Source organism: Chiloscyllium punctatum, chromosome 7, assembly GCF_047496795.1.
Source record: "Chiloscyllium punctatum isolate Juve2018m chromosome 7, sChiPun1.3, whole genome shotgun sequence".
NCBI classification, from domain to species: Eukaryota; Metazoa; Chordata; class Chondrichthyes; order Orectolobiformes; family Hemiscylliidae; genus Chiloscyllium; species Chiloscyllium punctatum.
This window is the reverse complement of record NC_092745.1, coordinates 129,623,045-129,641,529: the sequence shown is the minus strand read 5'-3', so window position 1 is coordinate 129,641,529 and position 18,485 is coordinate 129,623,045. Positions and strand designations below refer to the sequence as shown.

Here is an 18,485-nt window from a genome sequence, read left to right as displayed (position 1 = left end):
GTTTAAATGGAAGCACTTGATGTTAAGTCTCACCCATGCCTTTGCTCCACCTAATCTGGGGTTAGTCTCAGCACATACATGGCACTGTTCTGCCTCCTGCACAGAGAACGACATTTGCTCCTGAGCCTGGGTGTGTATTCATAACAAAATCATTGCATACTTCAGTCAATAAACTCTGCAGGCCTGAGCTGCTAAGATCGCAGTGTCTCTCTGATTGCTGAAGAGACAACATCACAAATGTGCGGTTATGTGCAGCCTGGCTTGATATAGGCAGATCTCTATGAAAGATATACAGATACTGATTGTCAGTAGGTTGTACTGATAATAGGGTTTAACAGCTCAGGTTGTAGGGGGAGGGAATGGCTCTTGTGACAAAGTGGCAATGTCCCTACCTCTGAGCCAGGACACCCAGGTTCAAATCCCACCCGCTCCAGAGAAATACCATAATATCACAGAAAAGGTTGATCAGGATAGATTTTGAAACTGTGACTGGCCAAAAAAAGACAGGTCAAAACGTGTGGTGCTGGGAAAGCACAGCAGGCCAGGCAGCATCCAAGGACAGTCGACGTTTTGGACATAGGCCCTTCATCAGGAAAAAAGGCACAGGTTGGGGGGAAGGCTTTTGTGGTGCAGTGGTAATACCCTCATCTCAGAGCCAGGAGGCTCAAGTCCCTCCTGCTCCCACAGTGTGTCATAACATCTCTAAATAGGGTGATTAGAAAATAAAAACAGAAGTTGTGGAGATAAATCAGAATTAACGTTTCAGGTCCAGTGACCCTTCCTCAGGACACAAAACATTAACTCTGATTTCTCTCCACAGATGCTGCCAGATCTGCTGAGCTTTTCCAATAATTTCTGTTTTTGTTTCTGATCTCCAGCATCTGCAGTGCTTTGGTTTTGATTAGAAAATATCTTATTAGTGAACATAATAGGTGAAGTCCTAATGGTGTTGAGAGTGTGATGATGGAAAAGCACAGCAGGTCAGGCAGGAGAATTGATGTTTCGAGCATAACCCCGTCATCGGGAATAGTCCTAATCGTATCATTGCTAGATTATTAATCTAGAGAAAGTGAAGACTGCAGATGCTGGAGATCAGAGTCAAAAAGTGTGGTGCTGGAAAAGCACAGCAGAAATGTTTCTGATGAAGGGCTTATGCCTGAAACGTCGATTCTCCTGCTCCTCGGATGCTGCCTGACCTGCTATGCTTTTCCAGCACCACACGTTTAGACTATTAATCTAGAGACCCAAGGTAGTATAGTGTGGATGTGCAGAGGGATCTTGGATTCCATATGCATAGATCCCTGAAAGTTGCCACCCATGTGGATAGTGCTATTAAGAAGGTATATGGTGTGCTAGGTTTCATTGGTAGAGGGATTGAGTTCTGGAGCCGCAATATACAAAACGCTGGTGCGGCCACACTTGGAATATTGTGTACAGTTCTGGTCGCCATATTTTGGGAAGGATAGAACATAGAACATAGAAAAATACAGCGCAGTACAGGCCCTTTGGCCCTCAATGTTGCGCCGATCCAAGCCCACCTAACCTTCACTAGCCCAATAACCTCCATATGCTTGTCCAATGCCCGCTTATATGCCCATAAGGAGGGAGAGTCCACCACTGCTACTGGCAGGGCATTCCATGAACTCACGACTCACTGAGTAAAGAATCTACCCCTAACATCTGTCCTATACCTACCACCCCTTAATTTAAAGCTATGCCCCCTCGTAATAGCTGACTCCATACGTGGAAAAAGGTTCTCATGGTCAACCCTATCTAACCCCCTAATCATCTTGTACACCTCTATCAAGTCACCCCTAAACCTTCTTTTCTCCAATGAAAACAACCCCAAGTGCCTCAGCCTTTCCTCATACGATCTTTCTACCATACCAGGCAACATCCTGGTAAACTTCCTCTGCACCCGTTCCAGTGCCTCCACATCCTTCCTGTAGTATGGTGACCAAAACTGCACACAATACTCCAGATGCAGCCGCACCAGAGTCTTATACAACTGCAACATGACCTCAGGACTCCGGAACTCAATTCCTCTACCAATAAAAGCCAGTACGCCATATGCCTTCTTCACCGCACTATTTACCTGGGTGGCAACTTTCAGAGATCTGTGTACATGGACACCAAGATCCCACTGCTCATCCACACTACCAAGTATCCGACCATTAGCCCAGTACCCCATCTTCTCGATACTCTTACCAAAGTGAATCACTTCACACTTAGCTACATTGAACTCCATTTGCCACCTTTCTGCCCAGCTCTGCAGCTCAACTATATCCTGCTGTAACCTGCCACATCCTTCCTCACTGTCAACAACTCCACCGACTTTCGTGTCATCCGCAAACTTGCTCACCCAACCTTCTAGCCCCTCCTCCAGGTCATTTATAAAAATGACAAACAGCAATGGTCCCAAAACAGATCCTTGCGGAACACCGCTAGTAACTGCACTCCAAGATGAACCTTTACCATCAACTACTACCCTCTGTCTTCTTCCAGCCAGCCAATTCCTAATCCAAACCTCCAACTCACCCTCAATGCCATACCTCCGTAATTTTTGCATTAGCCTGCCATGGGGAACCTTATCAAACGCCTTACTAAAATCCATATACACCGCAACTACCGCTTTACCCTCGTCCACATCCTTAGTCACCTTCTCAAAGAATTCAATAAGGTTTGTGAGGCACGACCTGCCCTTCACAAAACCATGCTGACTATCCTTGATCACATTATTCCTATCCAGATGTTCATAAATCCTATCCCTTACAATTCTCTCTAAGACTTTGCCCACAACAGAAGTGAGACTCACTGGCCTATAGTTACTAGGGTTATCCTTACTCCCCTTCTTGAACAAGGGAACCACATTTGCTATCCTCCAGTCTTCTGGCACTATTCCTGTAGACAACGAGGACATACAAATCAAGGCCAATGGCTCTGCAATCTCCTCCCTTGCTTCCCAGAGAATCCTAGGATAAATGCCATCAGGCCCAGGGGACTTACCTATTTTCACCCTTTCTAGAATTTCCAACACCTCTTCCCTACATACCTCAAAGCCATCAATTCTAATTAATTGTGATTCAATATTCACATCGGCAACAATGTCCTGTTCCTGAGTGAATACTGACGAAAATTATTCATTCAGTGTCTCCCCAATCTCTTCAGCCTCCACACGCAACTTCCCACTACTATCCTTGACTGGACCTATTCCTACCCTAGTCATTCTTTTATTCCTGACATACCTATAGAAAGCCTTTGGGTTTTCCCTAATCCTACCAACCAAGGACTTTTCATGTCCCCTCCTTGCTGCTCTTAGCTCTCTCTTCAGATCCTTCCTGGCTACCTTATAACTCTCAATCGCCCCTATTGAACCTTCACGCCTCATCTTTACATAGGCCGCCCTCTTCCCTTTAACAAGGGATTCCAATTCCTTATTAAACCACGGCTCTCTCACACGACCCTTTCTTCCCTGCGTGACAGGTACATACTTATCAAGAACACTCAATAGTTGCTCCTTGAACAAGCTCCACATATCGATTGCACCCTTCCCTTGAAGCTTACTTTTCCAAGCCACGCATCCTAAGTCATGCCTCACCGCATCATAATTTCCCTGCCCCCAGCTATAACTGTTGCCCTGCAGTGCACACTTATCCCTCTCCATCACTAGAGTAAAAGTCACCGAATTGTGGTTACTGTCCCCAAAGTGCTCACCTACCTCCAATTCTAACACCTGGCCTGGTTTGTTACCCAGAACCAAATCCAGTATGGCCTCACCTCTTGTTGGCCTGTCTACATATTGTGTCAGGAAACCCTCCTGCACACATTGGACAAACACCGACTCAACTAACGTACTCGAGCTATAGCTTTCCCAGTCAATATCTGGAAAGTTAAAGTCCCCCATAACAACCACCCTATTACTTTCACTCTTCTCCTGAATCATCCTTGCAATCCTTTCTTCTACGTCTCTTGGACTATTAGGAGGCCTGTAGAAAACTCCTAACAGGGTGACCTCACCTTCCCTCTTTCTAACCTCAGCCCAAACTACCTCAGATGGCGAGTCTTCATCCATCGTCCTTTCCACCGCTGTAATCCTATCTTTGACAAGCAACTCCCCCTCTTTTACCCCCACCTCTGACCCTACTAAAACATTTAAACCCTGGAACCTGCAACAGCCATTCCTGTCCCTGTTCTACCCATGTCTCCGTAATAGCCACAACATCGAAATCCCAGGTACCAACCCATACTGCAAGCTCACCTACCTTATTTCGTATACTTCTCGCATTGAAGTATACACACTTCAAGCCACCTTCCTGTTTACAGGCACCCTCCTTTGAGATTGATGCCATGTTCCTAACCTCCCTACACTGCAGCTCCTGCACCCTAAAGCTACAGTCTAGGTTCCCATGCCCCTGCAGAGTTAGTTTAAACCCCCCCCAAGAGCACTAGCAAACCTCCCCCCAAGGATACTGGTGCCCCTCAGGTTCAGGTGTAGACCATCCTGTTTATAGAGGTCCCACCTTCCCCAGAAAGAACCCCAGTTGTCCAGAAACCGGAATCCCTCCCTCCTGCACCATCTCTGTAGCCACGCATTTAACTCTTCTTTCTCCCTATTCCTCGACTCTCTATCACGTGGCACGGGTAACAAACCAGAGACAACAACTCTGTTCGTTCTAACTCTGAGCTTCCAACCTAGCTCCCTGAAAGCCTGCCTAACATCCTCATCCCTCTTCCTACCTATGTCGTTGGTGCAAATGTGGAGCACGACTTCGGGCTGCTCCCCCCCCCCGTTAAGGACCCGGAAAACACGATCAGAGACATCACGTACCCTTGTACCTGGGAGGCAACATACCAAACATGAGTCTCTCTCGCCCCCACAAAACCGCCTATCTGTGCCCCTCACTATTGAGTCCCCAATAACTATCGCTCTACCTTTCTCCACCCTTCCCTTCTAAGCAACGGGGACAGGCTCCGTGCCAGAGGCCTGAACCCCATTGCTTACCCCTGGTAAGTTGTTCCCCCCACAATTATCCAAAACAGTATACTTGTTCTTGAGGGGAACGGCCGCAGGGGGTCCCTGCACTGGCTGCTTCCTCCCAGTCCCCCTCGCTGTCACCCATCTGTCTGCAATCTTGGGAGTTACTACTTCCCTAAGGCTCCGATCTATGACCCCCTCTGCCTCCCGAATGATCCTAAGTTCATCCAACTCCAGCTCCAGTTCCCTAACACGGTCTTGGAGGAGCTGGAGATGGGTGCACTTCCTGCAAGTGTAATCAGCAGGGACGACCATGGCATCCCTCACCTCAAACATGTTGCAAGAGGAACATTGCACTGCCTTCACTGCCATCCCTCTAAAAGTAACCTTTTTAAAAAAACCAAACTAGGTCTAAACAATAGAACAAGCAAAATGCAGCACTTACCTGCTTACCACAACGGGTCTTATTATTAGGTTAGAGGAGGAGGGCGGGTGGGAGGCACTACCTCTGTAGTGCCTCGGGTTCCTCTCCTGCGCGCCTTTATAGGAAAAAACCTACCCGGGTAAGCTTGCGCTACACCAGCTACCGGGTCCGCTCAGCACTTTTTAAAAAAAAACTTTCAAATTTAAACCGTTAAACAGACGTCACTGAGCCTTCAAGCAGCCACTGCCAAACAGCCCTTACCTGCTCCGCTGAGAGAGAGTGAGGAAGCAATGTGGAAGCAATGGAAAAGGTGCAGAGGAGATATACCAGGATGTTGCCTAGTCTGGAGGGAAGGTCTTATGAGGAAAGGCTGAGAGACTTGGATCTGTTCTCATTGGAAAGAATAAGGCTAAGAGGTGATTTGATAGAGACATACAAGATGATCAGAGGATTAGATAGGGTAGACAGTGAGAGTCTTTTTCCTAGGATGATGAAGTCAGCATGTACGAGAGGGCATAACTACAAATTGACGGGTGATAGATTTAAGACAGATGTCAGAGGCAGGTTCTTTACGCAGAGAGTGGTAAGGGCGTGGAATGCCCTACCTGCTAATGTAGTCGACTCAGCCACATTAGGGAGATTTAAACAATCCTTAGATAATCAGGAGTGATTTTGAGATAGTGTAGGGGGACGAGCTGAGAATAGTTCACAGGTTGGCACAAGCCTGTTCGGTGCTGTATTGCTCTATTTCTAATATTCTGGGGACTTGAGTTCAAAATCCTGCCATGGCAGATGTGGAAACTAAATTCAATAAAAATATGGAATTAAGAGTCTGATGATGACCATTACTGATTGTTGGATTATTAACATACAATGTTCAGAGGGTTTGTTCATTGAGGTATCAATTGTGTAAACCCCTCTTAAACACCTGCTACATATTTACATCCTCTCCTAAATAAGGGAACCAAAACTGCTCATAGTATTTGAGCTGTGGTCTTACTAATGTCCTGTATAAATGCAGCATGACCCCCTTACTTTGCAGTTCGATTCCTGCAATGATATAGGACAGGATTCCATGAACCTCCACCACTTTGCCAGGCAGCACATTCCAAACCCTAACAACTCTCTGAGTAAAGAAGGTTCTCCTGACCTCACTGTTAGCTCTCTTGCTGACAATCCTGAAATTGAGACCCCTAGTTACTGACACATCAACTCATGGAAACAGAATATCCTGCTTACTCTGTCAAAATAGTTCATAATTTGGAACACATCAATAAAGTCACCTCTTACACCAAGGAGAATAAGCCCAATCTCTCTAATCTTTCCCTGTATCTTAAAGCTCTCTTTCCTGAGATCATTCCAGTAAATCCCCTTTATACTGTCTCCAGTGCTTTAACATTTTTTCTGAAATAAGATTCCCAGAACTGATCAGAATACTCCAGATGTGTTCTGACCAACGGTTTGTTGAGCTATACCATCACTTCCTTGCTTTGATACTCTAGGTCTCTATTTATAAACCCAAAGATCCTACAAACCTTCTCAACAATGGTTCCAACTTGCCTGGCCATGTATGTGACCCCCGAGGTCCCTCTGCCCCTGTACTCCCCTCAGAGTTGTCCCATTGAGGCCTGTATTGTCTCTCTGTGTTTCTTTGACCAAAATGCATTACGCCACATTTTTCTGTATTGAAGTTCATCTGCCAGGTGTCTGCCTCTTTGGCCAAATTGTCAATGTCCCTTTGAAGTTGCTCAGCCACTGTCACACACCAACTGCAGCTGTCTAATCTGAGGAGAGGGAGGGATTATGTACCAATGTTGCTACTCAGCACCACGCTCATGATCTGTCCACCTTCCTTCCCACCTCTCCTCTCCATCCTCCTCTCCGACTTATCACCAATGCCCCCACCTTCACCTACCTATTGCTTTTCCAGCTACCTTCCCCCCACAATTGCACCCCCTCCCATTTATCTCTCAACCCCCTTGGCCCAAACCCCCCACCACATTCCTGATGAAGAGCTTATGCTCGAAACGTCGACTCTCCTGCTCCTCGGAGGCTGCCTGACCAGCTGTGCTTTTCCAGCACCACACATTTTGATGATAGGCATTTCAAACTGGCAAAATAAGAGCACCGTGGTTACATTCGTGCTAGTTTATCTTGGCTTTTCATCTTAAAATTGCCATGGTCCTATTGGACCATAGGGCTACTCTTCCCTTAATGAGAGAGACACACACACACAAATGGTGGTGAGTTTAACCTGAGGATCAACATGACCCCTGAGGGGAGAGATCTTCAGTAACCTCAACTGGTGCAGGAATTGAACCCACACTGTTAGCATCACAAAAAAAAGCCACCTACTCAGCCAACTGAGCTAACCAAGTTGTCCCACTTTAGTGCAGAAAAAGAGTCAGAAAATATGCCTCAAAAATAAAGTTTCCCTTTCGGCGCTTCAGTGGTTAGCACGGCTGCTTCATTGCATCTTGGGACCCGAGTTCAATTCCAGCCTCGGGCGACTGTCTGTGTGGAGTTTGCACATTCTCCCCGTGTCTGTGTGGGTTGCCTCTGGGTGCTCTGGTTTCCTCCCATAATCCAAAGATGTGCAGGTTAGTGGGATTGGCCTTGGGAAATTTGGGGTGATGGGGATAGGATGGGGGTCTGGAATTGGGTGGAATGCTCTTCAGAGGATTGGCCTGAACATAATGGGCTGAATGGCCTTATTCCACACTGTAGGGTTCTCTGATTCTATCGACAGTAAATCCCTGCTATCCAGTACGTGTGGGGAATATGTGTGTGTATATTTGTGGTGGTGTGGTGTTTTGCCTTTTTACATGAAACTGCCAGTCGTATGGGAAATACTCTAATAGAAACCCAATCCAGTACACTGTAATATTCTTTCAATAAAAATCTTTAATCCAAATGTCAAAAGTGCAGCGCAGGGTTCTATAAACTCTGATCATGCTTCATTAGAGACAGCAACACAATTGGCAGATGCACTTTGAACAGTCGCTGAAAGTGAGGGTTGAGGAGATAGGGATTTCAGCAATGTGAAAGTGAGGACTGCAGATGCTGGAGATCAGAGCTGAAAATGTGTTGCTGGAAAAGCGCAGCAGGTCAGGCAGCATCCAAGGAGCAGGAGAATCGACGTTTCAGGCATGAGCCCTTCTTCAGGAATCTGATTCCTGAAGAAGGGCTCATGCCTGAAACGTCGATTCTCCTGCTCCTTGGATGCTGCCTGACCTGCTGCGCTTTTCCAGCAACACATTTTCAGCATTTAAGCAAGGTGCTCAACTTTACAACATAGAACATAGAACAATACAGCACAGGACAGGCCCTTCGGCCCACGATGTTGTGCCGAACATTTGTCCTAGCTTAAGCACCCATCCATGTACCTATCCAATAGCCGCTTAAAGGTCACCAATGATTCTGACTCTACCACTCCCACAGGCAGTGCATTGAATGCCCCCACCACTCTCTGGGTAAAGAACCTACCCCTGACATCCCCCCTATACCTTCCACCCTTCACCTTAAATTTATGTCCCCTTGTGACACTCTGTTGTACCCGGGGAAAAAGTCTCTGACTGTCTACTCCATCTATTCCCCGATCATCTTATAAACCTCTATCAAGTCACCCCTTATCCTTCGCCATTCCAATAAGAAAATGCCTGGCACTCTCAACCTATCTTCGTACAATCTATTCTCCATTCCAGGCAACATCCTGGTAAATCTCCTCTGCACCCTCTCTAAAGCTTCCACATCTTTCCTAAAGTGAGGCGACCAGAACTGCACACAGTACTCCAAATGTGGCCTTACCATGGTCCTGAATGTACAGCTGCAACATCACCTCATGACTCTTGAATTCAATCCCTCTGCTAATGAACACTAATACACCATAGGCCTTCTTACAAGCTTTAAAGAGATATCTTTGAAGAAGCTTTATAAAGCCAGTAAATTTTCTTTGAAAGTTTTACCACTGGCAGGAGAATTGTTGACGCTTGAGCAGCAGTTTACGGCACTTGAGGTCCTGGTAACAGTAGCTGCTGTTGCTATTTCTTGAGCTTTGATAGGAATTACAGTCTTCTTCCCCCCTCCTCTGGTAGGTTTTATTGATTAATCATTGTTGATTGGTTGTTTTCATACATGGTCAATAGTTTTTCAAAAATTAGATTAATAACACACCCAAGCACTTTGTTTTGTTTCATTAAAGCTAGATTCCTTTTCTCTCGTGATACAGTTTATTTGTGACCAAATTCTGAATTATCCCAATGAGCCAGCAGCACTCACTCCAGGCTGGTTACCAAATGGAGCATCGGAATGCTATCTGGGAGACCATAGGGGAAATGATTGCACACAATGTCTTCAATTGTGATGAAAATGATTTCCTTGGGACTCTGAATGGGGAGGTTATTGTTTCTTTAAATTTGCACTTCAGGGGGCTTTGCTAAGATGGACATTTAAGAGTCTGGAGTTTCCATGGCAAAGGGGAGGCACTTTGACTAGAGTGGTGACTGTAAATGATACTTGTAAGACTGAACTCCTGACCTCTCAGATCTCTGCCTATCAATAGACAGTGAACAGTGCCCTGGTGGGGGTTAGAATTTGCTTTCGGTATCTGTTAAATCGGTTAGGAAGGGAAAGTCATTCTCAAAGATTTGCATCTCTATTGTTGTATATAACCTCAGGAGCACAGAAACGTGACATTTATAAACTGTTGGCATATGATACTTAAGGGGATTGACAGGGCAAATGCTGAGACGATGCTTCCCCTCAAGGGAAAAGTGTGGCGCTGGAAAAGCACAGAGGGTCTGGTAGCATCTGAGAAGCAATACAGTCGATGGTTCAGGCATAAGCCCTTCATCAGGAATTCCTCGGATGCTCCCTGACCTGCTGTGCTTTTCCAGCGGCACACTTTTCGACACTGACTCTCCAGCTTGTGCAGTCCTCACTTTCCTCTCATAGGAGAGTCTAAGACCAGAGGGCACAGTCTCAGAAGAAAGGGCACCAATTTAAGATTGAGATGAGAAGGAATTTCTTCCCTCAGATGACTGAGGGTCTTTGGAACTCCCTGCACTCCCACAGTGGCGGCAGAGTCATTGTGTATATTTAAGGCTGAGAGAAATTCTTGATCAGCCGGGGAGTCCAGGATTACAGGGAAAGGGCAGGAACGTGGGTGTGAGGAATGGTGAATCAGACGTGATCCTATTGAATGGTGGAGCAGGCTCGAGAGCCCGAATGGCCTCCTCCTAATCCTATTTCGTATGGCCTTATGGTATTTAGCACAAAATGAACTGATTGGCTGGTTTCCAGCATTAGGCAAATGTAGGCAAACGTGGCAAATTTGGTTGTGTTTGAGAGCCATCCAAAATTTGGCAAATTCATGTGAAATCATTCAGTCCAGAGGGCAAAGGTTCATTATAGAATCCCTACAGTGTGGAAACAGGCCCTTCAGTCCAACAGGTCCACACTGACCCTCCAAAGAGTATCCCAATCAAACCCATTCCCCTACCTTATTATACCAAATTTACTCCTGACTAATGCACCTAACCTACACACCCCTGAATACTATGGACAATTTAGCATGGCCAAATCACCTGACTTGCACATCTTTGGATTGTGCAAGGAAACAAAGCACCTGAACGAAACCCACACAGACAAGGGGAGAATGTGCAAACTCCACGTAGACAGTCGTCCGAGGCTGGAATCAAACCCAGGTCCCTGGCGCTGTGAGGCAGCAGTGCTAACCAGTGAACCACCATACCTCAGTTAGGATTCCAAAGCATCATGAGAGTAGGAGAAGGCCATTCAGCCCCTCGAGCCTGCACTGCCATTTGATAAGGTCAGGACCAATGCCATGATATCCATTTCTAACTTCTTCAGGGTACTCTCAGTCCCAAGAGGTTACATTTGACTCAAAATTTTAATAACATTCGATCCTGCCCTGCAACAGCGGACAGGCTTGTTTTAAGGGTTCTGATAGGTTACCCTGGATAGTTAGGGTGTCAGTTAAGAGGAAGTCAGAGGTTATGGGCAGTGAGTGAGGATGGGAGAGAGTGACAGAGAGAGAGAGACTCCATGTTAGGAAACTTTCTAATTTGGTTCCAACATTTTCATCTGGATTTTTACTTTTAATTGTCATCTGCTATGCTCAAGAAGAAATAAAACATCTGTTGTAACCAACCAAGGGGGAGTTTAAAAGAGGAGAGCCAATTCCCTCTTTTCGAGTGGCCTTGGTCATGAAGACTACTTGCCCATCATGTTAGTGCTGCATCTCAGAATGAGCAAATCATCTGGGGCCATTCCACAGTTCCCCCTATCCCCCATAACATGCACATTCTTCCTTTTCAGATAATGATCTAAATCCCTCTCGAATGCCTCCGTTGAACCTACCACCAACACACTCAGATACTTTTTAGGCTGCTCCTTTCCAATGTTCCAATCAAACTGCTGTCCTCTTGCCTTTGTACACGTTGTTCTGCTTAACGCTTGTTTCGTCAGCACAAATTGGATAAAACGTGATTGACAAGTTGTGGATGTTGTTTGTATGACACGAACTTTCTACTGAATGGGTATAACAGTTTTTCTATTGATGATTTTCTGTAGTGGTTTTCCACACCATGAGGTTGCAGAGGAATACAGATGTTGCATTCTAGCAGAACGACCTGTAATAACCTTTCCCAGCCCGCTTGACATTTGTGCATCATCATCTTGACTTCTTTTAATAAAAGAGAATCAACTACCTCTCTCTTGGCAGCCGTCCTGGGAGCAACCTTGGCTCTAGGTTCAAAGGTTACAGTTTCGGCATTTACACGACTGGCTGCCCAATCTAAGTTGGCAAACCCAATATGTACCGTGCCACTGAGGAAGCCCTGTATTGCCTTTGAAAACATCATGCCCAACCTGTTCAGGTGGATCTTTAAAAATGCTATTGGAATAGTATTGTGCAGCATCTGGTCTCACTGATATAGAAGACGTATCAAAACATTGGAGAAGAAGTGAAAAGAACAATGCTAAACCTGAGAGTTTATCAGAAAACCCCAAACACACTGGTGCTTATTTCCCTCGAACAGAGAACACTGAGGACGTGACCTGTTTCTGGCTCTGTAAGGTACAGGTTAGACAAGGGTAAAATGTTCCTACTTACAAGGGAGGCTATAACTAGAGTTTATAAATACAACAGAGTCACCAACAAGAAATTCAGAAAAAAAATCAACTTTCTTTTAAGAATGTGGAATAAAACAAATAGTCAGCACGTCTGACTATGTGACTTGTGATAGATTTAGGACAGATAGAGGTAGCTTAGTAATAGGGGCATGGTACAGCCTGCCTGAAACAGTGGCAGACTCACTGATGTTAAGGGCATTTAAATAGGCATTGGACATACATATGGATAATAATGGAACAGTGTAGGTTAGAGGTCATCAGATCAATTTCACAGGTTGGCGCAACATTGAGGGCCGAAGGGCCTGTACTGTGCTGTAACGTTCTATGTTCTAGCAGAGAGAAACAAATATATTTCACTCCAATACAACTTTTCTTCAGAACTTTAGTTAACTCTGCTCCTCTCCCCACAGACGCTGCCAGACTGAGTTAGAACTGACTGAAACTCCATGTAGCCCTGTTACATCTGTGGAAAGAAAGCAGAATTAATGTTTCGGGCCCAGTGATCTTTCTTCAGAACTGGGTCTTCAGACTCTTCATTTGGTTCTGATTTCCAGACTGAGTGTGGATGCAGGCCTATCAGCCCATCCAGTCCACAGTTTGGCCCTCCAAAAAGCATCCCAACCAGACCCACCCCATCCCTATAATCTTGCATTTCCATTTGCTAATCCACCTATCCTGCACATCCCTTGACAATATAGGCAATTTCCTGTGGCCAATCCAACTAACCTGCACATCTTTGGACTGTGGGAGCACTCAGCAGAAACCCATGAAGACATGGGAAAAAGTGCAAATTCCACACAGACAGTCGCCCAAAGGATGAATCAAGCCCAGGACCCTGGTGCTATGAGGCAGCAGTGCTAACCACTGAGCCACCAAGCTCCAATTTCAGATTTCCAGCATCTGCAGTATTTTGCTGTTCATTTGTAAGAGTGAGGGACATACAGTATTCCCATATCAAGTTGCTTGAGGTAAGTACTTGGTGTAAGGGGAAGCTAAGTAGGTATGTGAAGGAGACAATAGATTGGTGGAACTGGATGGAGAGAGACATGAAGCAAGTTTGTGTACTGCAGAGATGCTGTGCCTGTGTAGTACTCTCCATGTAGCCCTGTTACATCTGTGGAAAGAAAGCAGAATTAATGTTTCGGGCCCAGTGATCTTTCTTCAGAACTGGGTCTTCAGACTCTTCATTTGGTTCTGATTTCCAGGATCCGCAATTCTTTCTTTCTGTTTTCCAATCCCCGTTTGTTGCTTTGAAGACAATGCTGTAGTGGTACTAACTGAAATTGTGTTGCTGGAAAAGCGCAGCAGGTCAGGCAGCATCCGAGGAACAGGAGAATCGACGTTTCAGGCATCAGCCCTTCTTCAGGAATGTAGTGGTACTATCACTGGACGAGTAATGCCAGGGCCCAGGCTAATATTTTGGAGAGAAATGTATGATTTCTAACACAGCGACTCATGGCATTAAAAATCAAACTAATCTCAGTAATAGTGAGCGTGAAACCACTGCCCATTTTTATTAAAAACAAATCCATAAGGATCATCCCTTACCCAGTCTGCCATACACAGGACTCCACAACAATGATTCACTGAAATTGCCCGAGCCCAACACTCATTTCCAGGGCAATTAAGGATGAACAACAAATGCTGACCTCCCCAGCTATGCCCACATCCCACTGAAGAATAACAAAGTAACTTGCGGTCTGTATGGTAACACTCCCACCTTTTGGTCATGTCCCACTTCAGGATTAACCTTGAAAATCAAGCTTGGCATCGCAGTGCAGTACTGAGGGTGTGTCACACTGCCCTGGCTGCTTGCTCTTACATGAAGTGTCAAAATAAGACCTCACTTCAAGTGGATGTGAACAATCACATGACGTTTTCTCATAGATCAGGATCTCCCCTGCACCTAGAACCACCACTAATCCCTCAATTAACAAGATAAAAATTATTACCTGATCACTGCCAAAATGCTGCTTGTGGGATTTTGCTGTACATAAATTGGCTGCTGTGCATCAAAGCAGCCTATCTGACCATAGAGCTCCTTTCTTGTTATAGAGAAAGACAGACACGCACACAACTGATAGGTGTTTAGCCTTAGGGTCACCACACTTCAGGTGAGGGGACAGGTTAAGAAGGTGGGACCATTATGGTAACCTCAGCTGGTGTGGGAACTGAACCCATGCTGCTGATGCTGTTCATCTGCATCACAAATCAGCTACACAGCCAACTGAGCTAACCAACCCCCTTAAAACACTGATCCCATCTTTAATCATAGATCATAATATCGTCATTGAATCCCTACAGTGTAGAAACAGGCCCTTCGGCCCAACAAGTCCACACCTCCCCTCTGAAATGTAACCCACCCATACCCATTCCCCTACCCTATTACTCTACATTACCTCTGACTAATACCCCTAAACTACACATCCCTGAACACCATGGGCAATTTAGCATGGCCAATTCACCCTGCATATATTTGGACTGTGGGAGGAAACTGGAGCACCCGGAGGAAACCCACACAGACACGGAGAGAACGTGCAAACTCAATCGAACCTGGGACTCTTGCGCTGTGAGGCAGCAATGCTCACTGGCAGCAGCTGGGACCCATTGGGACATCTTCCCTTGGGGAAAGACACTCCAGAAAAGCAAGGTTTTTTTTGTTTTGTTAACTCGATGTGTCCCAGACATCTCTCCACTTCAAATGGGCCACTGGAGCGAGACGGTTGGGTGCAGCAAGTCTGTGCCTGGATATTTGTCCATAGAGTGCCCACCAGAGCCTATCACTGATGGCCAACACTGCCCCAGAGATGTCTGGATTAACGTGGCACACCAGTGTTAAGGAATGTAAAACATTTATTCGGTTCATCTTTCCCAAGCCCTTATCCCCCAAACTCTCCCAATCAGCTCGATTAAGAGCTCTCTCACATCTCTTGCACTGTTCAGTCTGGTTTCTTATTGCAAATTCATGCAGGAGGCTGGAAGATCATAGCAAGGCAGGCAGCATCAGGAGGTGCAGAAGTCAACGTTTCGGGACCAGCCTGGCTCGCTGTGTTCTTCCAGCCTCCTGTGTGTCTGCCTTGGATTCAATCATCTGCAGTTTTATTTTTTGTCTCTTACTGCAAATTCAAGGCTGTTGTGAGCTCAAGAACTTTAGCTGCTAATGTCCCTCTGCCCTGCAGCGCCTACAAAGCACGGCTGGTCAAGGATCTTTTCTCTGTTTGACTTTTGTTGCAATCCTTTCGGAGACAATATAGAGGAATATAAATTGCACGAACTCACTCCGGCGCTGGGAGTCCTGCGGTTCCTTGCAGATCTCATGAAGCCCGCCTCTGGAGAATGTTTCTCAAATCCTCTCGAAGCAGAAATCCGCACAGATTACCCCGAGATGGGAATCAGTCATTCCATAACCCGGCCCCGGAGACTCTCCATCTCCCCTGAAGAAGAGGGACTGCACTCGAGAAGTTTTATAACTCACTGGGACACAGTCTGGAGCTGCCCCTGCGAACCTGCAGATAGCAGGGCTTGCCCAGTCAGAGTGTAGCAATAGTTTGATTGACAGAAACTGTATCCATTCACAAGACTGCCTGGAGTTCTACCCAACTGCACAAGCAATGCTGTTTCCACTCAACCTCATTCAGTTTGGCTTCATGGATTATGGGGATCCCTGGCTGGGCCCAGTATTTATTGCCCACCCCTAGTTGCCCCTTGAGAAGGTGGGGGTGAGCTACCTTCTTGAACTGCTGCAGAATGTAATGTTTGAACTTGCTGCTTTATTTCTTCATGTTCCACTTAAAATGCAATGTGATAATTACTGCAATTTTTAACTTTTAACTTTTCTTTCTACAATGTTCTTATGTTTCTGTATCTAGTACTGTTTACCGAGGATGGCACCCTGTGTGGCAACATTACTCAGTCTTCACTGTACTCCTCCCAGCTCAGTGAGCTAACTTACATACTCACCATCAACCTGAGCTACAAATCTTCTCAAAAATCGCTAACTGTATCCTGTACATTTATACTTGAGTACAGCTGGCCATAAAAAAAATCAAATCCATGTGCTCTGGGTTGACCCACAATGCCCGTGGGAGGTAATTCCAGGACTTTGACCCAATGACAGTGAAAGAACAGCGATATATTTCCAAGCCTGGATGGTGAGTGTTGCTAGGGGTGGTGTTCCCATGTATCTACTGCCCTTGTCCTTCTTGAGTAGATGGATTGCAGTGGTTTAAAAAGGAAGCTCACCACACCTTCTGTAGGGGCGACTAGGGACAGACACTACATATCTTATTACTGAATAAAAAAATTAGAGAGACATAGAGTCACAGAGTCATACAGCATAGAAACAGACCCTTCGGCCCAACTAATCCATGCTGACCAGATATTCTAAACTGAACCAGTCCCATTTGGCCCACATCCCTCTAAAACTTTCCTACCTGTACCTGTCTAAATATCTTCTAAATGGTTGTAATTGTACTTGCCTCTACCACTTCCTCTGGCAGCTCAGTCCATACATGCACCACCCTCTGTGTGAAAAAGTTGCCCCTCAGGTCCCTTTTATATCATTCCCCTCTCACCTTATGCCCTCTAGTTTTGGACTCCCCCACCCCAGGGAGAAGACATTGGCCATTTATCCTATCCTTGCTCCTCATGATTTTATTAATCTCTATCAGGTCACCCTCCAGGTTCCAACTCTCCAGGGAAAAAAGTCCCAGCATATCCAGCCTGTCCTTATAACTGAAACCCTCCAGTCCCAGCAACATCCTTGTAATTTCTTTTCTGTGACCCCTCTAGCTTAACAGCATCCCCCTGCAGCAGGGTGACCAGAATTGTACGCAGTATTCTAAAATTGCCCTTACTGATGTCCCATATAGCCACAGCATGATGTTCCAATTCCAATACTCAGTGCTCTGACCAAAGTAGGCAAGTGTGCTAAATGTCTTCTTCACCACCCTGTTTACCCACCACTCCACTTTCAAGGAACTCTGTGAATAGTAAAGCAAATGGTCCTTTTGAAATCCACACCAACTGTTTAATATTATCATATTGTTTTCTAGATAGTCTCAGTTTTCTCCTTTAGTAGAGATTCCAGTGTTTTCCCAAAGACAAATGTTTAGCTGACTAGATATGTTCAATTGATATGTTTTATCTGCCTTGTTAAACAGAAATAAAACATGAAAAGTCATCAGCTGTCTAGCAATACCTGTATATTTATCTCGAAAGAATGAATAAATATGGTTATGTGTCTGCCAACTCTCCTGCAGTTATTATTAAACATAGAAATTAAATCCATCTGGACCAGAGATTTTTTTTCCTTTTTGACTTTAGTTAATTTATTTCATATTCCTTCTATTTACTGTAAATTAAATGACATCTTTTCTAATCTGTTTTACCACTGGCACACCCATTTGAAATGTCTTTCTGGTAAACACTGAAGTAAGATCAAAAATATACTTCAACAACAACAAGAACAGAAGTTGTTGGAAAAGCTCAGCAGGTCTGGCAGCATCTGAGGAGACAAATCAGAGTTAATGTTTCGGGTCAAGTGACCCTTCCTCAGAAAATATACTTTATTTAAAATCACACAACACTCTGACTTGAATATTTCAGAATTGGCAATAAAATTGAATTTTGATCCAAACATCATGTACCAATCTAAGTATCTCAATACAACTGCAATTTTATTTACATCATATATCCCCTGTTAGGCATACAGCCTGAGGAAAAAACAATTCAAATTGAAAATGATAGGAAGTGCAAATAGAATCTTCCAAACCCATGATCATTTCTACTGAGAAGGACAAGGGCAGCAGAGAGTAAGATAGTAAGTCCCTTGAAAGTTCCTCTGCAGCCACACATCATTTGGGCTGGCTGTAGACAGATTTTTCAGATCACATTTTCAGTTCTGAGCAAGGGTCACTTGACCCGAAACAT

General features: G+C 45.2%; 1 protein-coding gene across 2 annotated transcripts in view; it reads right to left on the bottom strand.

Annotated features, from left to right (window-relative positions):
- spata1 (spermatogenesis associated 1) overlaps positions 1-16,045 on the bottom strand; it is a 78,504-nt gene extending 62,459 nt beyond the window's left edge. For both annotated transcript variants that reach the window (XM_072574825.1, XM_072574826.1), the window contains exon 1: positions 15,834-16,045. In XM_072574825.1, coding sequence (XP_072430926.1) covers positions 15,834-15,872 — 39 coding nt within the window. In that variant the 5' untranslated portion in view covers positions 15,873-16,045. The remainder of the gene's footprint in view (positions 1-15,833) is intronic.
- Positions 16,046-18,485: the final 2,440 nt, after the last annotated feature.